Source organism: Mus caroli, unplaced genomic scaffold (assembly GCF_978045245.1).
Source record: "Mus caroli unplaced genomic scaffold, Mus_caroli_1 scaffold_6, whole genome shotgun sequence".
In the NCBI taxonomy this organism is placed as follows: Eukaryota; Metazoa; Chordata; class Mammalia; order Rodentia; family Muridae; genus Mus; species Mus caroli.
This window is the reverse complement of record NW_028227261.1, coordinates 15,943,272-15,964,485: the sequence shown is the minus strand read 5'-3', so window position 1 is coordinate 15,964,485 and position 21,214 is coordinate 15,943,272. Positions and strand designations below refer to the sequence as shown.

The 21,214-nt window shown below is 48.8% G+C and overlaps 2 protein-coding genes across 2 annotated transcripts in view; one reads left to right on the top strand and one right to left on the bottom strand.

Annotated features, from left to right (window-relative positions):
- Positions 1–1,701: 1,701 nt before the first annotated feature.
- Positions 1,702–16,299, top strand: Agmat (agmatinase (putative)). The gene is made up of 7 exons (XM_085838737.1): positions 1,702–2,074; positions 4,565–4,767; positions 9,138–9,186; positions 10,127–10,322; positions 11,942–12,121; positions 15,372–15,456; positions 16,031–16,299. Exons 1-7 carry the CDS (start codon positions 1,785–1,787, stop codon positions 16,102–16,104), a joined length of 1,077 nt encoding a protein of 358 aa, XP_085694863.1. The 5' UTR covers positions 1,702–1,784; the 3' UTR covers positions 16,105–16,299.
- A 963-nt stretch (positions 16,300–17,262) lies between these two features.
- Positions 17,263–21,214, bottom strand: part of Dnajc16 (DnaJ heat shock protein family (Hsp40) member C16) — a 31,310-nt gene continuing 27,358 nt past the window's right edge. The window contains exon 15 of the mRNA XM_021160548.2: positions 17,263–20,968. Within this exon, the coding sequence (XP_021016207.1) occupies positions 20,593–20,968 (376 nt within the window). The 3' untranslated portion in view covers positions 17,263–20,592. The remainder of the gene's footprint in view (positions 20,969–21,214) is intronic.

Below are 21,214 nucleotides of genomic sequence, written 5' to 3'. Positions count from 1 at the left end.
GTGGTGGTGCACGCCTTTAATCCCAGCACTCGGGAGGCAGAGGCAGGTGGATTTCTGAGTTCTAGAACAGCTTGGTCTACAGAGGGAGTTCCAGGACAGGCAGGGCCACAAACAAAACCTGTCTTGAAACCATCCAACCAACCAACCATCCAACCAAAACAACGATGACAACAACATCAACTACAGCAAAAACCAGGATGTCGATATGTAACGGAGCTCGAGCTAGGCTAGTGTTCCCGGTGTAAACCAGGCTGACTTCAAACTCACTGAGACCCATTCTCCCTCTGCCTTCTAAGTGCTTGGATTAAAAACTGGCACCATAACACCCAACTGTAATGTTTTATTTATTTATTTATTTATTTAGTATTTTTCGAGACAGGGTCTCTCTGTATAGGTGTCCTGGAACTCACTCAGTAGACCAGGCTGGCCTCGAACTCAGAAATCAGCCTGCCTCTGCCTCCCGAGTGCTGGGATTAAAAGTGTGCACCACCACGCCCGGCTCGTATTTTTATTTTATATTCTCTTTACTCAGAGTACAACTGAAGGCCTTTGTAGATATGATGCAAATATCCTACCCCTGGCTATTCTTTAAGAAAAAATTATGCTGAGCCTGGTGTCAAATGCCTTTATTCTGTGCTGAGGCAGGTGGATCTCTGTGATTCTGAGGCCAACCTAGTCTACATAGTGAATTCCAGGGCAAAGCACCCTGTCTCAATTAAAAGAAAGAAAGAAAGAAAGAAAGAAAGAAAGAAAGAAAGAAAGAAAGAAAGAAAGAAAGAGAAAGCAAGCAAGCTGGGCAATGGTGGTACCTGCCTTTAATCCCAGCACTTGGGAGGCAGAGGCAGGCTGATTTCTGAGTTCGAGGCCAGCCTGGTCTACAAAGTGAGTTCCAGGACAGCCAGGGCTATACAGAGAAACCCTGTCTCGAAAAACTGAAAAAAAAAAAAAAAAGAAAGAAAGAAAGAAAAGACTACTGTTTCCTGAGAATTCCCAACCCCAAACATTTCTTTTGTCTTTTCTTCTCATCTTGTATTTATGTATTTGTTCTTGTGTGTGTGCACGTGCATGCGGCTGCCTTAGAGCTCCAGAAGGAGCCAATGGAATCTGGAGTTACAGGTAATTGTCAGCCTCCGGATGACGCGGGAGGCAAGGACCAAACCAGGCTGCTCTGCAAGACAGCACCGGCTCTTTCCTTCTGAGACATCTCTGTAGACCTCAAGACATTTCTTAACCATATATATATATATATATATATATATATATATATATATATACATACATATATACATATATATGAATATATGTGTATATAATGTATATGTACTTATATAAATACAAAATATTATTTTGTATTTATACACAAAAATTATACAATATATATAGGATTGTGTAATCCCAGGATATGAGAGGTAGAGACAGTCGAAAGCCAACCTGTGCTACATAAGTTCTGGATCAGCCTGGGCTAAGGAATGAAACCAAACCAAGACAACAACATACAAAGCAAACTGAAATCACTCTGAATAGGACAGCCAAAGGCCAAGTGTTGGGGGGGGTGGCGGGGGTCCTTGCAATGACAAACCTGGGGTGGGGCAGGTAGGCATGAATGGGGAGCCTCGACTTGGCTCATTGACCATCCAGGGGCTGAAGTTCAGATCTGGGCAGGTGGAGAAACGTTTGGGGCTTTGGGGCCCTCTCAGCCTCTTTGATCCCAGTGTGTCCCTGCCCTTTGAACGCTGCAACTGAGGGCTGGCACACTGGCCTGGTTGGGCTCCTCAATAGGCGGCATGCTGCGGCTGCTGAGGTCCAGCTGGGCCCAGGGCGCGGGGTCTGGGGTGGCCACTTGGCGTCCCTCAGCGGGGCTCTTTCGTCCTGGGTGCCCCGGGATCTGCCAGGCTTCAGGTGCCTCAGATACCCCACACCACCAGTCCCCCAGCTCTGAGTCACCGGGACAGCCGGTGGGGGTGGGCGTCTGTTCCATGATGCGCCTGCCCCTGCAGTCCTCCCCGGAGGGGTTGGACGCTGCTTTCATCGGTGTGCCTCTGGATACTGGGACTTCCAACCGGCCCGGGGCAAGGTAAGGCAGAAAGAAAAGCACTTGGGCTGGGGACACGTGGCAGAAGGCACACGGGCAGGCTAGCACCTTTTTACCCAGGTCTTTTTTGGAATCAGGGAGGGCGTTGGAGAAACTGATTTCTCTCCTCCCTCAACAAGCAACTCCCAGGGCTGAGCCGGGGATTGGAGGGCCAGCCATGATATCTCAGGGTCCTTAGTGGTCCAGAATGGCTTCTGTGCACTCTGGTAACCCCAGCAAGCCGAGGCAGCTCAGAGGCAGCTCAGAAACACCAGCCTGGGATGCATTAGCAAGCCAGGAGAGTTTCTAGAACCCTTAGCCTCCCTGGGATGCTAGGTGTGCATGCACACTACCCTAGTCACATCCCAGGGGACACTGGTTTGAGGACAGAAGTTGGTTGTTCCCCAAACGTCTAGCTATCAAAGTCAAAGAGACATAAAATCTATTATGTTAATTAATAAGCATCAGCAGTTCCTGCTTTGGCCCATTACATCTGACTGTATCGGGCTGAATTTTAAAAGCTGTCATTTTATTAAAGGTCAAGAACTCAGGACATTTTGCAAAGATGACCTCGTTTAATTTTTACAACCACACCGTGAAATAAATAACATCATTATTCTAAAGACCAGGAAACAGAAACAGAGATTAAGGAGTTATCTAATGTCTTCTAATAAAGTGGTGGTGGGCAGGCCCGTGAATCTGTGGATGGAAGGACAGAAGTCCTACTCAGCTTTCCAGGAGCCCTGGGTTTGATCTCCAGCAGTAAAAACACAAACAGGCAAAGAACAATGTAGAGTCTGTGTCACCGGCTGGTACTCTAAAAATATATTTTTTTTCAAGACAGGGTTGCACTGGGTCACGATCAGAAACACTGTTAGCCTGCTGTGGTCATACATGCTGATAACTCCAGACCACCGGAGGCTGAGGCAGGAGGATTGAGAGTTTGATGCCCTGAAACTTGTTATGTAGACCAGGCTAGCCTTGAACTCACAGAGATCCACCTGCCTCTGCCTCCCAATTCCTGGGATTAAAGGCAGGCTAAATTTTTCTTTAAAATATTATTTTCATTTTATGTGTGTACATATTTTTGTCTACATGTAGGATTGTACACCACATCTCTGCCTGGTATCAAGTCGCCAGAAGAGGATGCTGTGAGATCTCCTGGAACTGGCGTTAGGGACCATTGTGTGCTGCCACGTGGGTGCCAGGAACCAAACTCAGATCTCCTCCAAGAGCAGCCAGTGCTCCTAACTGATGAGCCATCCCATCTTTGTAGTCCCTTTAGAAAACATTTCATTGAAGCCAGGTTTAGGGGATGCATGGCTTTAATCCCAGCACTTGGGAGGCAGAGGCAGGCAGATCGCAGTGAGTTCAAGGCCAGTGTTTCAGGATAGGCAGGGCTTGGTTACACAGACAAATCCTGTCTTGAAAAATATATATATATTTTAATTCATATGTGTGCTCAGTGCATTTGTGTGTGCGTGTGTGTGTGCTCACATACACACACGTGGGGAGAGGCTTGGGACAGCTTACTGAGTCTATATCACTGTCTTGTTGGAGATGGGGTCTCTCATTGGCCTTGAATTCACGGAGCAGGTTAGACCGATGCCCACAGGTCCTTTACTAACCAGTCCTGATTCCCTAGTGCTGGCATCCCAAACTGGTGGCACCCCACCTGGCAGTTATATATATGGGTTCTAGGGATCAAAACTGGACCCTTTCACTTACACGGCAAGTGCTTTACTGACTGAGCCATCTGTGTATTTAAAAAAAAAAACACCCTCAGATACTGTAGTAGATGGAAGAGTGATAAACTCAGCACGATCAGAAACACTGTTGTTAGCCTGCTGTGGTCATACATGCTGTTAACTCCAGACCTCCAGAGGCTGAGGCAGGAGGATTGAGAGTTTGAGGAGATCTTGGGCTACAGTGAGTTTTGGACCAGCTTGGGCAACATAGCAAGGTCCTGTCAAACAAAGAATGAAAAACAAAAACTCCAGGTTATAAAAAGAGCCCCAAGTGCTGGAGAGATGGCTCAGCAGTTAAGAGCCCTGACTGCTCTTCCAGAGGTCCTGAGTTCAAATCCCAGCAACCGCATGGTGGCTCACAACCATCTGTAATGAGATCATATGCCCTCTTCTGGTGTGTCTGAAGACAGCTACAGTGTACTCACATATAATAAATAAATAAATACATACATACATACATACATACATACATCTTAAAACAAAAAAAGGGGCCCAAATATGAGCAGATGAATGATTCTCAGAGGGGATTGTTTTAGACCCAGTGGTGATATTGGATAATATTCAGACATGCTTTTACAGGTTGGGGGAAGATGTGCTCCTGACTGCTTGTGGTTACGGGCTGAACAGGCAATCCTACAGCACCGAGTCACCTGTCCCAAATATTAAGAGTTGAGAGAGAAGCACCATTTAGGCACAGAGTGCCTTCAGAGCTGTGCGGCAGCTGACATAGACAATTCTCCTGCAGATTTGGACCCCATCGCATCCGGGAGGAGTCACTGATGCTGGGGGCTGTCAACCCCAGCACGGGAGCCCTCCCCTTCCAGTCCCTCAGGGTTGCAGACCTAGGCAATGTGAACGTCAATCTCTACAACCTCCAGGACAGCTGCCGGCTGATTCGAGAGGCCTATCAGAATGTCCTCGCTGCGGGCTGCATTCCTCTGACTTTGGGTAAGGGCAAGAGCCAGGGCCAGGGCTGCTTTTTCTCGGAGGCTATTCAATACCGGCCTATGGGCAGCTGTTTCTCCAGGGGAAGCTACTGTGAACCCAGAAGGAAAGTGAACTGCAAATTCATTCATTTTAGTCCCGGGGGGAAAGGATTGTTAATATTTTGGGAGGGCTAGCACGAAGGCTCCATAGATAGACCCTCTCTCAGGAGGACCAGTAAGGTAGGGTAAGGCCCGGGAGGCATTTGTCCTCGGACAGAAAAAAACAAAAACAAAACAAAACAAAACAAAACCCAACAGTCAAATGAGTAAAGCAGGATAAGTAACCTATTGCGGTTTTTGCTTCAAGCCCCAGTGTGACTAGGGGAAGCTGTGTTACTGGTTTTCTTGTTGTTCATCCAAAAGTTTCTTTTCACCTTGATTTAAAAAAAAAAAAAAAAATTACTGTCTTACGACAGTATTGATCTCAGTTAATTAAGTTGTAGATTTTTTTTTTTTTTTGCTTCTTCCAAATGTTCTACCTCTGCATATACGCCACTCAGCTTCATCACCTTCCTCCCAGCCTTCCAACTCAAATCTGGCATCTTCCTTCCCTACCCTCCTCCCAGCCTTTCATCTTAGACCTGTCACCCTCCTCCTTCACCTTCCTCCCAGTCCTCCATCTCAGCCCTGTCACCCTCCTCCTTTATCTTCTTCCCAGTCCTCCATCCCAGACCTGTCACCCCTTTCTCACCCTCATCCCAATCTTCCATCTCAGCCCTGTCACCCTCCTCCCTTACCCTCTTCCCAGTCCTCCATCTCAGCCCTGTCACCCTCCTCCCTCACCCTCCTCCCAGTCCTCCATCCCAAACCTGTCACCCTCCTCCCTTACTATCCTCCCAGTCCTCCATCTCAGCCCTGTCACCCCCTTCCTCACCCTCCTCCCAGTCCTCCATCCCAGACCTGGAGAAGGCTATCAACAGGGGCTCAGTTGTAGCTTCTCAACTTCACAGACAAAAACCGATCTTAGTGGCTATGAGAACTGCAAGAGGGCCTTTCTTTTGTTCCTTACTATTTCTTTTCCTCTTACGTTTATTTACTTAGTGTGTGTCTGTGCACACACGTGTCACAGTACACACAGAGAGGTCAGAACACAACTTTTGGGAGCTGTTGTCTCCTTCTACCATGTGGACAATCAAACACAGGTCTTCAGGCTTGGCAGCTGGCGCCCTTCCTGGCTGAGCGGTCTCACCTGCCCTCCAGAGGGTGCCTTGAACTGTCAGGATTAGCATCTATGTACGAGCCACTGGTGCCTTTTCCTCTCTACTTTGGTTCACAAATTGAAACATTGTGAGTGAGATTTTTTTATATTCCTGTTAATTTTTGTTAATTTGGATGGCCTAGTTACTGGGTGTGGCAGGGTAGGGAGGGAGGCTTCCAGTTTTTGGCAACTCAACCCAGATCTCACAAGCTGTCTCACAGTCCAGTCTGTGCTGCTAGGTGCTTGGTTTCATCTGCCAACAGGTGGAGTGGCAGGCAGACAGTGGGCTGTCTCACTGTATTATGGGTGGGGCACATAGTTCACCAGCTCATCTCTCTGCGCTTTGAATATTTTCTTCAGTATAGCTCAGCTATTGTTCCTGTCAAGAAAGATCAATGCTAATCCCTGCCCTCAGCCTGTCCTGCTCATGCTCAGCAGGGTAGCCTGTACTCCTGCTTACCCCTGAGACAAAGGCAGGGGGACTACAAGTTCAAAGCCAGAGTGAGTTCAAGGCTAGCCTGGGCAACTTGGTGAGAACCTGTCACAAGATTCAAAAAAGTGAAGGAAAAAAAATTAAAAAGACAGTTCCAGCAAATAGCAGCATACCTCTATGTGCATGTACAAGCAACACTAAATGTAAAACAGATAACATGTCTGCTCCATGGTGCGGTTACGGGACGGGTTTATTGTAGATAAGAGAGAGAAAGGTCAGAGACATCTGGAAGAGTTCAGAGCAGTGATAAGAGGAAGACTGAATATGACCTGTAGAGAGGGGGCAGGGAGGAGAGAAAGAGAGGGAAAGAGAGAGACCAAGACAGGAAAACCAAGAGACCAGGCAAAAGAGAAGGAGCTGAGCCCAAGAAGCAGCAGGGCTGTGAGGAGACTGAGGAGCTGAGGGAAGGGAGCCTGTGAGCTGGGGAAGGTTGCTTAGGGGAGGGGATGGACAAGCTGAGAGGTCCTGGAGGTGAGCGGAGGTTAGCGAGGACTCTGAAGTGCAGAACAGCATCTGTACTTCTGAGGGAGCCTGCAGACCAGCATGTGTTTATCTTACAGGCACCACACCCAGCTGTGTGTCTGTCTGCTAGTAGGGAGGGAAATGGCTCCATTCGGAGAGGGCCAGGAGCTTCCCAAGTTCCTGGGGAATTCTGGCTTCTGTTTGACTACCAGAGTTTGGGGAAATGGAGTTTCCTTTGAACCTGACACTAAACTCAATGAGATTTAAAAAAGGAGGAAGAGGAAGAGGAGGAAGAAAAGGAAGAGGGGGGGAAGAGGAGGAGGAGGGAGAGGAGGAGGGAGGTGGCAGTGGTGGCAGCAGCAGCTCAGGGCTGGAGAGACAGCTCAGATGGTTAAGAGCACCAACTGTTCTTCCAGAGGCCCTGAGTTCAATTCCCAGCAACCACATAGGGGCTCACAACCATCTGTAATGGGATCTGATGCCCTCTTCTGGTGTGTCTGAAAAGAGAGACAGTGTACTCATATACATTAAATAAATAAATAAATAAATCCTTAAAGAAATATATCTGAGTCACCGAGATGACTCTGTGTGTAACATCCTTGTCCTACATACAAGCCTGAGGAGCTGAATTTGATCCCTTGAAAGTACTCTTACACATTCTCTCATCTCCACTCATAGACTGTCAGTCATACACATCTCTCTCTCTCTCATGCACACACACACACACACACACACACACACACACACACACACACAAAAGCCCAGACAAAGGTAAAGTAGGACCCTCATCAGCTACCATATCAGGCAGTACAGGCATATGGCACTCACTCCATCCATAGGGCAGAATGGTTTTGTAGAACTCATAAGCGTTGATTTATGGAATTTCCTCTCGTGTGCCTGAGTGTGGGTTTGTGCAAGTGAGTGCAGGTACCTGTGAAGGCCAGAGGGATTGGTCCCCGGCCCTGGGGTTCTAGGTTTGTGAGCTGCCTGGTGTGAGGGATGCCTATTGAGCAGTGTGTGCTTGAGCCATCTCTCCAGCTCCAGTCTCCACTAATACATGACGGTTGTTAAAGGAACTTTGATTCGACAGACGTAATTGTTGTCTTGGAGGCTTACTGCTAACCTAGGCCGAGTTCTGGAAGCTTTATACAGTCTTATCCTAGAATGTTTTTAGCCTATGAGACTTGTCACTTAGTAAGCTTACCTTTTCTTGTTCTTTCTCTCTCTCTCTTTCTTTCTTTCTTTCTTTCTTTCTTTCTTTCTTTCTTTCTTTCTTTCTCTCTTTCTTTAAGATTTATTTATTATATGTAAGTACACTGTAGCTGTCTTCAGACACCCCAGAAGAGGGCATCAGATCTCATTACGGATGGTTGTGAGCCACCATGTTGTTGCTGGGATTTGAACTCAAGACCTCTGGAAGAACAGTCAGTGCTTTTAACTGCTGAGCCATCTCTCCAGCCCACCTTTCTTGTTCTTTCTGAGCTCTGACTGGCTAGTTCAATTCAGCTAATCTGGCTCAAACTCCTCAAGCTGACTGATTCAGTCTGGCTTTTCTCTTGGCCTCTGGCTGAATTGCTCTGCTTGGCCTCATACTAACTCTAGCATATGTTCTAATCTGGCTTCTTCTCATCTTTGGCCCATTCTGTCTCCATCTGTGTCTACTTGTTCTGTCTCTGCAACCTCACTCTCCCAGGAAAACTGCCTCTCTCCTCTGCATTGCTCTCTCTTAAGTTACCTCTCTTTCCTCTCTGTTCTCCTGAGACTGGGACATATTCTGTCAAATCTTTCTCTGATTCACCACTTTGTCTGCCACTCAGTTTCAAACATGGGTGCTTCCTTCTACACACTAGTTTTCCCTTCCTTGTTTGGGATTAAAGGTGTGTGTACTAAGGGTGTGTCTGTATTCCAGCCAGAAGGATTAAAGATATGCATTAAGGCTGAGCCACACCACAACTAGTAACAGCTTTTTCTGGTAAACAACACAATCTCATAGTATGATCAAATACCATGCCACAGATGGGAGAAGACATTTTCCTTTTAAAATGCCACCCATGGCCATTTAGCTGTGGATACAGTTCTGTAGTAATACCTGAAAGGGTGACAGCTTTGGGGACTTCAGCACTGTCACACATGATGATCTTGCTCATGTTTGCAGATGTGTCCTGTTTTCTCTCTGTAGGTGGAGACCAAACAATCACATATCCTATACTGCAAGCCGTGGCAAAGGAGTAAGTCCCAAGGTTGCAACATTCGGGAGCTAAGGTCCACATTGCTACTAGATGACACCAAGCGACCACGGAGGGGGGTGGGTTATGGAAGGGCTATTGTAAATTCCCCACTGAGTTGTTTCTGCAGCTCAATACTAAGACTCCATGTGTGTCTGTCAGTCATCAGCTTGGTGTCCTTCCCCTTGGCCTAGATCTGCCATGGTACACACACACACACACACACACACACACACACACACACACACACACTGCATTTTCAGTTGGCCCATGAGTCCTGAGTGAGATATACAACTCCAACTATTTGTTTTTCTATGCAAGCCAAATATAAATATTGACGGGAGTGGGGGTGGGGAGGCCCTGTTCCCTCCCTGCCCCCCATAGACTCCTTCGTTGCCTGGCCAACAGAAGGTAGATTTTTCAGTAGCTGTAAGCCTACTGATACCGATCACCTTTGGCTGATTTAGCTGGAGGAAGGTAGAGGGAGGAAGGGAGGTGGGAGCTTCAGAGTTTGTTTTAGGGAAGGCATGTGGGCAGCATTCTGATTGGGTGTGCTGGGAGGACACATGGATGACATCCTGACTGCGGTGGAGGGGTATGTGGGTAGCATCGTGACTCAGGGTAGGGGTGGGGTCAGTCTTGTCTCGAGCTGTTCTAGCCTCCCGCTAGCATGGACTGTGTTCATCTCCCTGTCCAGCGGGGCTGATGGAGAGGAGCAGGCTCTGAATACCCTGTCGGTGCCTTAGCCGGGTGACAGGTGGCTCTGACTGGTTTAGCCTTTACAGAGCTCCGTCATTGTCCTTCTCTCTGAAACTCTTGGTAGCAGGCCAGTCGTGTCTGCTTCTGCCTGATTTCTCCTAGGTGAGCTGAACACCGAAAGCAGATGTGAGGTAGGCAGCCGATGCCAGGACTGTTGACCTCTGAGATGCCGTTTTCCCCCCAGGCATGGCCCGGTGGGTTTAGTGCATGTGGGTGCCCACACCAACACCACGGACAAACCTCGGGAGGAGAAGGTCTACCATCGGACACCTTTCCGCCGAAGTGTGGATGAGGGACTGCTGGACAGCAAACGAGTGGTACAGATAGGCATCCGGGGCTCCTCCAGGACTCTGGATCCCTACAGATACAGTAGGAGCCAGGTGACAGACGCACACCTCTCTCTATCCCACAGAGTGTCTTCTGCATGGTCAAAGAGGGAGTCAACAGGGGCTTTACTGAAGTTCAGAGAGTGAGGCTGGGGCTAGATGTGGCAGCACAGGTCTGTAAGCCCAAACTTCAAGAATTCAACACCATTCACAGTTTCATATTGAATTCCTGGTGAGCCTGGGCTACATCAGACCTTGTGTGAGGATAAAACCAGAAATGGGCTGGCACCATGGTTCACAGAGTAAAGGGGCTTGCCGTTAAGTTTGAGAACCTGAGTTTGATTCCCATTCCCAGCACCCTCATAGTGGAAGCAGAGAGACAACTGCAAACGTGTGTGACTGTGCTACATTCTCTCTTACACACACACACACACACACACACACAGTGAGAGAGAGAGAGAGAGAGAGAGAGAGAGAGAGAGAGAGAGCAAGTGGAGATGGAAAGCTGAGTTTGTGGTGAGAGTATTGATAACTGATTCTTGGTTGTTGATGTCTGCTTTTGTGTTGATACACGATCTTACTCTGCAGCCCAGGCTAGCCTGCAACTCATGGTTTTGCCTCAGCCTCCCGAGTTTTGTCTTTTTTGGTGGTGGTGGGGGACAGCAGGTGTGAGCTACCGTACCTGGGAGACATTAATGAGGCAGAATGCCTGTTGCTGTGGAGCAGAATTAAGCAGAGAGCCAACCCTGGGGGGCTGCTGGCTTAGAAGACATGGGTAGTGAACCTGAGTTAGGACAGATGCCCTTTCTTAGTGTTCACTGTAACACCCGGCAGATGGAAAGCCCTGATCCAAACACGGTGCAAGGCTTCTACACAAACACCCCAGTCCCTTTTTTTTTTGGAACAACGTCTCATTATGTAGCCCTGGCTGTCCTGGGACTTGCTATGTAAACCAGGCTGGTCTCAAACGCACAGAGATCCATCTGCCTTTCCCTTCTAGTGCTGGGATTAAAGGTTCGGGTCACCACATCTGCTCCTTCATTTTACTTTGCTTTGAATTATTATTATTATTATTATTATTTTTGTGTGTGGTTTTTTCGAGACAGGGTTTCTCTGTGTAGCCCTGGCTGTCCTGGAACTCACTTTGTAGACCAGGCTGGCCTCGAACTCAGAAATCCACCTGCCTCTGCCTCCCGAGTGCTGGGATTAAAGGTGTGCGCCACCACGCCCGGCTGGCTTTGAATTATATTTACTTATTCTCTGTGGCATGTGTATGGAGGGCAGAGGACACTTGTGGAGTGGGTTCCCTTCTCCTATGTAAGGTCTTGGGGATTGAACTCAGGTCACTCATCTTGGCAGCAGGTACTTTTACCCCAGCCGAGCTGTCTCAACTGTCCGGTCCTTTGATTTTAGAGTGTCAAGCCCAGAGTTCTGGACAGAAGAAGCATCTAGAAGCATAAGTGAGCAAGTTTCTCATGCTTGGATTTAGCAAAGCCCCTTTCTCATCCCACTAATAGCATCAGCCTTGACCTTGCTTCCTAACTTCATCAGTAGAGGAGGGGGTGACAACTGTGGATTGCCTCATGGCAGCCGAGGTCAGATGTGACATGCATGTGTTAGGCCAAGCCTGGGGTCAGCTATCACCTCCAGCTCTTTGATTCTGGCCCTCACAGGGCTTCCGTGTGGTCCTGGCTGAAGACTGTTGGATGAAGTCACTGGTCCCCCTGATGGCAGAGGTCAGGCAGCAGATGGGGGGCAAGCCTCTTTATATCAGCTTTGCCATAGATGCCTTGGATCCTGCCTATGCTCCAGGAACAGGGACACCGGAAATCGCTGGGCTCATCCCTAGTCAGGTAAGTGGGCTTCCCTAGTGGATTCCTGGAGAGGGATTTTTTTTTTTTTTTTTTGGTTTTTCGAGACAGGGTTTCTCTGTGTAGCCCTGGCTTTCCTGGGACTCACGCTGAGTTTGAGGCTGGCCTCAAACTCAGAAATCCACCTGCCTCTGCCTCCCAAGTGCTGGGATTAAAGGTGCGTGTCACCAACCCCCGGCTCAAAGGGGGTGGGGGGAGGATTCTTTTGTGTCCTCCACTCCATGTCTCTCCCGCACCTCCCCTCTCCTGTGTGCGTGTTTGAGAGAGACAGAGACAGAGAGACAGAGACAGAGAGAGACAGAGAAAGAGAGAGAACCTGTGTGTACAAGTTCTCACAAAGGCCAGACCCCTCTGGAGGTGGATTTACAGGTGGCCTCCTAATGTGGGTGCTGTGAACCAATCTTGGGTTCTCTGCAAAAGCAACAAGCACTCTTTTTTGTTTGTTTGTTTTTTGTTTTGCTTTTTTTCGAGACAGGGTTTCTCTGTGTAGCCCTGGCTGTCCTGGAACTCACTCTGTAGACCAGGCTGGCCTCAAATGCAGAAGTCCACCTGCCTCTGCCTTCCAAGTGCTGGGATTAAAGGTGCGTGTCACCACCCAGCTGCAACAAGTAATCTTTTTTTTTTTTTAAAGATTTATTTATTTAATGTATATGAGTACAGCATTGCTCTCTTCAGACACACCAGAAGAGGGCTTCAGATTCCATTAAAGATGGTTGTGAGCCACCATGTGATTGCTGGGATTGAACTCAGGACCTCCGGAAGAGCAGTCAGTGCTCTTAACCACTGAGCCATCTCGCCAGTTTGCAACAAGCACTTTTTTTTTCTTTCTTTTTTTTTTTTTCCAGACAGGGTTTCTCTGTGTAGCTCTGGCTGTCCTGGAACTCACTTTGAAGACCAGGCTGGCCTTGAACTCAGAAATCCACCTGCTTCTGCCTCCCGAGTGCTGGGATTAAAGTTGTGCGCCACCACGCCCAGCTTACAACAAACACTCTTAACTAGTGGGGTTTTTTTTGAGACAGTCTTGGCTGTCCTGGAACTCCTGTACACTAGGCTAGCCTCAAACTCAGAGATCTGCCTGCCTCTGCCTCTCAAGTGCTGAAATCAAAGGTGTATGCCACTACCACCCTGCCAAAGGTGGGTTCTTCACACTACAATTGCCTGAGCCCTATACTCTTCAGGGCTCAGGATACTTTTTTCTTTGGCTAAGGATAGCTGTGGATACCACCCAACACAAAACTGTAAACTTACTTGAAACATTAAGATACTAAAAAAAAAAAAAAACCAAAACTGGACTGTGTGGTTCGTGAGCATGAAATTTGTAGACTATAATGTCATTTCACGATGTAATAAGGTTGTCACGATTATGTCCTCAGGGCTGACTGTAGAAATGAGGCATTGCTTTGAGCTGTTTGTCTGTGGCTATCTGATTTCTAGTTTTGTAGCTAGGGATTAAACCCAGGCCTCACAAATACTAAGTAAGTGCTCTACCCGAGAGCCCTGAGAACCCTTTCCTTTTTCCTTTCCTTTCCTTTCCTTTCCTTTCCTTTCCTTTCCTTTCCTTTCCTTTCCTTTCCTTTCCTTTCCTTTCCTTTCCTTTCCTTTCCTTTCCTTTTTCCTCTCCTTTCCTTTTTCCTCTCCTTTCCTTTTTCCTTCCCTTTCCTTTTTCCTTCCCTTCCCTTTCCTTTTTCCTTCCCTTCCCTTTCCTTTTTCCTTCCCTTCCCTTTCCTTTTTCCTCCCCTCCCCTCCCCTCCCCTCCCCTCCCCTCCCCTTCCCTTCCCTTCTTCCCTTCCCTTCCCTCCCCTCCCCTCCCCTCCCCTCCCCTTCCCTTCCTTCTTCTTCCTCCCCCTTCCTTCTTTGAGACAGGGTTTGTCTGTGGAGTCCCAGCTGTCCTGGAACTTGCTCTATAGACCAGAGTGGCCTCGAACTCAGAGATCTATCTGCCTTTGCCTCCTGAGTGCTGGGATTAAAGGCATATGCCACCACGCCCAGCTCTCTGTCATTCTTTCTGCCTCTACTTCATCTGTAGTCAGTTCATGGAGAACACTCTGTAGTGTCCCCTCATAAGAACACTGAACCGTGGGGCTGAGAGTATAACCTGGTTATAACAAAGTATAACAAAGTTCTATGCAATATTCCCAGCCCCAAACCAAAACACAACACACCAAGCTTTTATGGTTACGTTTGTAAAGTACAGGCGTGGAAACTACCTACCTAGGTGGCTAGAGCATTTTGGAGCCAAGCCTCATGAGCTGTGCTGAGATCCACAAGAGCAGGCAGGGTCTTTCCCCATTGCCCTAATTACCGTGTCCTTGGAGGCTGGGTCTGAGTGGCAGGTTGTCCAAGGTATAAGGAAATTACTTGCATCTTCTAAGAAAAGAGGCGGCTCAGCCATTCCGTCCAATCCAGAGCATTTCTGGAGTGACCCTCAGCCCTCTGCTTTTCTTTTTCTTTTTCTTTTCTTTTCTTTTCTTTTTTTTTTTTTTTTTTTTTGGTTTTTCCAGACAGGGTTTCTCTGTGTAGCCCTGGCTGTCCTGGAACTCACTTTGCAGACCAGGATGGCCTTGAACTCAGAAATCCGCCTGCCTCTGCCTCCCAAGTGCTGGGATTAAAGACATGCACCACCACTGCCCGGCAGCCCTCTGCTTTTCATGTGCAGGATGGAAACTTCTTTGGTAAGGCCTGTGTACCTGTTCCTAAACCCCACCCCAGCCACACCTTGAGTCAGTCGTATCCATGTCCCTGTGCCTATCTTGTTTCTGTGCCTTAGCCTGTGTTTTTGCTCACAATGTTCTTTTCTCGTTCGTACTTCAGGAAGCCTTCCCTCACCCAGGCTGTTTCCTGGAAATTGCCTGTCTCAAGGATCTTTTATTTATTTATTTACTTAATTTTGGTTTTTGGAGACAGGGTTTCTCTATATAGCCCTGGCTGCCCTGGAACTCACTTTGTAGACCAGGCTGGTCTCGAACTCAGAAATCCGCCTGCCTCTGCCTCCCGAGTGCTGGGATTAAAGGCGTGCGCCACCACGGCCAGTCTGTCTCAAGGAGCTTGACATAAGGCATTCCCTGGTTTGACTCCACTATCACACCCCAGAGCCCCTAGTAGAGAGGCGCTGTGTGCTGTGAATTGTGTACCTAGAGCAGCATCGAGGCTGTAGCCAGCACCGCCTAGGTCAAGGATGGGTATCTGGGCCTCTATTTTCACTGGAAATGACTGCCACATTTACCTTGGACAGGCTCTGGAGATCATCCGGGGCTGCCAAGGCCTGAATGTGGTGGGCTGCGATCTCGTGGAAGTCTCCCCGCCGTATGATCTCTCTGGTGAGTGAGGAGGAAGAAAAATCCATGGGGTAGCTGTTAGCTTACATTAGATCCATCTAATGAGGTAGGCCTCCATGTTCACTTCGGGGAACCCGTGGGGAAGATCCAGCAGCAAAGAAAGAAGCCTGTTCCCACAAACCCAACAGGCACGAGCTAATGCAAGGAACAAAACCCCTGGGAGGAACCAGCTGTTGCTGGTTAGTGACAGGGAGGCTCAGTGGCATTGCCTCTGATGTTTCATTGAGAAGTGAATTTGCAAAGCATGCTTTGCTGGGAAGTAGGGGGTTGCTTTAGCTGACACCTGGGCAAAGGAGATGTCACCCCTATAATTCTAACTGGAAGAAAGAAAAAAGCTTCCAGTTAGGCCAAGGGTGGGCCCTGAGCAGCCATTAGTATCAAAGGTCCCTCAGGATTCTCCTACAGTCTCCAAAAGATGCTTGGTAGGGACTGAAGGCATGTTCTCAGGCAGGTGGCACCCCAAGTGCAGAAGCCAGGGCTCTGGGAAGGCTAGAGTCCTTGGAGAGTGGCTTCGGGGAGGCATGTGCCAGCTTCATAGCTTTTCTCTCCCTCCTAGGCAACACAGCCCTCCTAGCAGCTAACCTACTGTTTGAGATGCTGTGTGCTCTCCCCAAAGTGACAACTGTCTGAGTCGTGTTCCTGAAGACAAAACAGACTGTGTCATGACAAAGCCTCAAGGACTTGTGAGCCAGCAGTGCAAGGACCAAAGAAAGCTTTCTGTGAAATGTCACCACTGGCTGCAAACAAGGACAACTGGGACACTAACCCAAACAGCTCGTGTCTCCTTCCTTCCCTCCTAACATTAAAGCATTTATTTAATTTTTATGTGTGCCTGAGTAGATTCATGTGTACCACACGTGTGCCTGTGGAGGACAGAAGGGGGTGTAGGATTAATCCTCACGAGCCGGAGAGGTAAGACAGCAGTGAGCCACCACTGCATGCTGGGAGCTGGATCCGCATCCTCTGTAATAGTAAGTGCTCTTAACTGTTAGCCATCATCTTTCCACCCAAGCTCATTCTGCGAGACAAGAGTTCCCCTGTGTAGCCCTGGCTGTCCTGGAACTTACTCTGTAGACCAGGCTGGCCTCAAACTCAAGAGATCCACCTGCTTCTGCCTCTGAGTGCTGGGATTAAAGGCGTGCATCACCACATCTGGCTAAAGTTCACATTCCTAAGGAGAAATGTTGACCGGAGAAATACAGCAGCCCCCGGTCTGGTGGTGCACCTTGGCACAACACTTGGGGGGCTGAGGCAGGAGGACGGTTACAAATTTGAGCCTAACTAGGGTTATATAGCAAGAATGCCAGGCTCAGGAAACCAGAACCCGTCACCTGGCCAGTCTATACTGCTTTAACTTTGTTCCCTTGCATAGAAGGTGGAGGACACAGGAGAAGGAGACAAGTCAACGGGAAAGGCCCGAGAAGTAGCGCAGCACAGGCATTCCGTCTCCACAGCATCTGTCTCTACAGTGGAGTACCGAGGCAGGGGAGTCCGTGTGTGTCTGAGGCTAACCTGGTTGAGAGAGTAAGACCCATTACTTAATTCCCTTCACCTCAAACAAGACTAGGGGTAAAAACTAAACCAGATGCTGCCAGCTTGCTCTCAGAGAACTCCTAACTCTCTCTGTACACCTCGCTCGGGTTTGCATTATCTGCCCTCAGGTCAACAGTCCCTCTATGCCTGCCATCTCCCGTGCCTGCTCTGACGGAAAGCACTATTGAGTGTCATACAACTCTAATAATGTAGCCATGAATCACCTTGCAATTCCAGAGGCACCCCAGAGCCATCACACATTAAAATAGTTTATTTGTTTCCAGTCCGTAATATTCTTAAAACAAAATAACATTAGCTTTAGTGCCTGTTCACAATACAAAACCAAACCAAACAAAACTGAAAAGGAAAACATAAAACATAAAAGACACAATTTGTCAAATAAATTATTTGTTCTTAGTAGTATCAAAAGTGCAAAATAGCCACCTTCCTCTCAGATCTGCCTCCAGGTACAGCTATCCTTTCTAACAATGGCAGCAGATTCCGGCCCGCTGTTGTTTTCAAGGGCACGTGGACACGGGCCAACATTTCATCCGCATCCTCTTCTTTACCTGTTTCCTTAGTTACGGTGCTAGGACTAAAGACCACAGAGCCTCCCCAAGCACTACACAAGCACTTTCACGCCCTGCCCCAGCCTTGGATCATTTGCTTTTGAGACTCGGTCTTATAGCCCAAGCTGGTCTCACCTGCTCATGCTAAGGATGACCCCCCCAAGTCCGGATTTTCCTGCCTCTGCTTCCCGATTGCTGGGATTACAGACATGTGCCACCACATATGGCTCTTTGCATCAACATTTAAGGGATTGTACCTAATTCTGCCCCACCCCACCCCCCTCATCACTGGGGATCAAATCAAGAGGATCACATACTCCCTAGGCAAGTGCTTTACCGCTAAGCTTGAGCCCCAGATGGACTTCTACTTTGAAAAGCCAAACCAAACCAAATCAAACCAAACCAAACCAAACCAAACAAAACCAGAGAGGCTGGGTCTATCTTCTAGTCCCTAGCTGAAGCAAAGCAGATGGCTCAGATCTATTTTTTCAGCAAACACATCAATGGTGGCTGCAAATGAGGAGACTGACCCTTCTGAAAACGCCAAGCAAACTGTTTTGGGTGTTGGCAGGGGACAGGGAGAGTGGCCTCCTCCAATGTCTCAGGCAGTCTATTAACTTGGGTTAGGCCAACCGCAGATGACCCCAGCAGCAGGGAGAGGGCATCCCACAGACTGACTGAACATGACTCACAGGCTGCCTTGAACAGATACCCACTTCTCACACAGCAGTATCTGAGCCGAAATTGGGTCCTGTGAGACTACATTCATTAGGATGAGAAACCTTGGCATTTGGCTGAGCATAAATATAGCTCATATTTGACACAAAAATAAACAATTCATAGAAACAACATTCAGGAAGAAAGGCTTGTATCTGTCAAAGGTAGACTTGTGGTGCACGCCTGGAATCCGGGTACTTGGGAGGCTGAGGCAGGAGGGCCTTGAGTTGGAGGCCAGCCTGGGCTACATAGTCAGACTCTTGTTTTAAAGCAAGCAAGCAAGCAAGCAAATCAAAGTTGCATGATGTCCTTGGTAGATACCCGTCTCCATCAGGTCTGCAGGGATTATGCCAATCCCGTCCCCACGCCTCTCTACCCCCCTGAATGGAAAGACATTTTATCTTCTTGGTACAGTTTTGAGAAGAGAACAAACATCTGGGGAGTTTTTGGTTTCAGAAATTACATGTCAAGGGATTTGACCGGTTCCAGAAACGTAAAGACAAAAATCAATCAATGAGTTAAAACAAACCCATAAGAGGAACCCAGCCATAAAAATAGAGGAAGAAAGAAAAAAAAAAAACCCATCTGTGTGTGAGACACTGGGGGTGGACCCCAGGCTTTGCACTTGCCAGGCAAGTGTTCTACCCCAGCTTATCCTCAGCCTCCAGGAGCCAAGGCTACCTTCACCCTTTCTAGCTGGGCCAGGCACATGAGAAGCATGGAGAGTCGGCATGTACTGCTAGAGGGGCAGATGGAAGAATGAAGCCTGGCAGTGTTTTCTTGACTTTTTAATAAAGCTAAAGACTCTTTGAAAACTACAGAGTTCCTGGGTTCAAATAATTCCTCACTTACCACTGGAGCTCAGTGTTTAAAGTAGTCAGGATCCGAGGTGCTTGGTTCAAAGCAATTACAACTGGAGAATACTCACTGAGTGAATGTCCGGTCCCTGATTTGTGCCCTTCATTTTACAAAAGGGCATTTGCTTGACAGTAGAACACATCATGTGTGACAGTTGTCCAAACTCCCCTCATGGGTTGGCTCTAAAAACAAGGGTATGTCCTTGAGCGGGCGAGCATGATCCAGCCCTGAGCTCAGGGTGCGTGAGCCAGGCGAACTGGAGCTGATGGGTCTGATCTGGCAGCAGGAAGCAGCAATAAGGGAAGGAGGAAACAGTGAAGCAGGGATGCCAGAAGGAAGAAGCTAGCTAGCTGCCTACTGACAGGAGTCCGGACAAGTCTCCGCTCACAGTCTCAAGAGACGACCTGAAGATTCAGCTCTTTGGGGACAACAATGTTCAAAATGCAATTGTCAGAGAGGTCAGGTTCCTTGGTATGAAGACACGCCTGGCGTTTTACTGGAGAGCGAGGCAGGAAGGGCTCCTGCACCTAGCTCTTGGTGGGTAGGACTAAGTGCTGCCATCTTAAATCTACTGGCTCTATAGCAGCTTATCTATGTTCAGAGAACAAGATCACAGGATATGGCTCCTAGTTATCAAACTCTAAAACCCAGAGGCAAAAGGGCCTCTAGGGACAGGTCAGCAGCTCAGCCACTCCAGTGCTGGCAAGGCAGACGCCCTGGCTGTGCTGGTGCTGACAGAGTGCGGTGAGGGCAGGGGACGGGACAGGGAAGTGCACGCAGGGTCACAGGGCTCTGCACCTCCAGTGCTCCCCCTCCCTCTCGGTGGGGAGACCAAATGTGAATGCTGCACCTTCACCCCTGCTCCCCCTTTCTTCTCAAAACCATGCTTGGCCCACTGTTGTGGGGGATACCCCCAAAATACACTTCTCACTGCTTGCCCCTGGAAGCGCAACCACATAGGAAACTGCTGCAAACTAGGTCTCTTCTTAAGACGGAGGACCTAGAAGCTTTGGTGGGCTTCCCATGTTGAGAGCACACAGCTTGGCAGAGGCTAAGCAGGGGCCAGCAGGAGCCTGCTGCAGGGGCTGGGGGAGAGGTGAGTGACCCACCCCATGAGACAGGCTCATGAAGATCCTGAGGTTGGTCCAGGCACGGCTCAGGGGCAAGCCCTGGGTTTCTGCAGTGTAAGGACAGGGGTGTGAGCACGTTATAGGGACAGCAGAGGAGGGGCTGGGCAGTCTACTGAAGTATTGCGGCATTCATCCAGGGGGAGAAAACCCGAAGGGGAAGGAAGAAGTTCATCTAGTGGTCAAACCTGCAGTACTTTACTCCTAGGTGACAAAGCAAAGGTCTTCTAGCCATGGCTCTAGAAGAGAAATCTACAATGGAGACTCTCTTAAAATCCCTGTTCCTGGGGCACGCTATCCTCTGGAGGCCTTGCTCAGTCCAGCTCAGGCCACGACGGGATGTAGAACCTCTGCAAGGAGCCTTCCAGCAGGCGCTCCATCCACAACGACAACTTGCTCAGCTTGCCTTTGAGGGGCTTGGGGCCAAGGCCACAGGAAGGCTTCCCTCGGGAGGAGTCAGGGTCACAGGAGGCCACGGTCTCCTCATCCACTGTCTTTAGTGGCTTGAAAAGGCAGAAATACTTCTTGTGGCCGTTTAGGGCCAGCACGTAGCCAGTGTAGTCTCGTTCCATAAAGTGCTTGTCATACTGGTTTGGGATCGGGGCCGCATCCTGAGCAAACTCTAGCAAATACTCTAGCCACTCCCGGTGTTTGTCCAGTGTCAGGAAGGAGAAGTGGAGGCTGCTGCTCCTGTGGGAAGAGCAGACGAGGGTTCAGAAGGTTCCAGGAGTTCCGCTGCAGGCCACTGAGGAGAAGAGTGCCAGCACCCTAGACAAGGCTGAACAGCCAGAGAGCCTTGTGCTGGCTGCAGCCTGGGCTTATGAATGGATTTATGTGGACCTGGGGGTGGGGTGGGGTGCATGGACATGAGAGTCAAGGGAGAGTGGTAGAAAGCCTGTAATTCTGGCACTTGGAAGGTAGAGGTAGGAGGACTGT

Coding starts and splice junctions, on each gene's coding strand:
- Agmat (XM_085838737.1), top strand. CDS start 1,785: ATGCTGCGGCTGCTGAGGTCCAGCTGGGCCCAGGGCGCGGGGTCTGGG. Junction 10,323..11,941: donor ACAGATACAGTAGGAGCCAG/GTGACAGACGCA, acceptor TGGCCCTCACAG/GGCTTCCGTGTGGTCCTGGC. Junction 12,122..15,371: donor CTGGGCTCATCCCTAGTCAG/GTAAGTGGGCTT, acceptor TACCTTGGACAG/GCTCTGGAGATCATCCGGGG.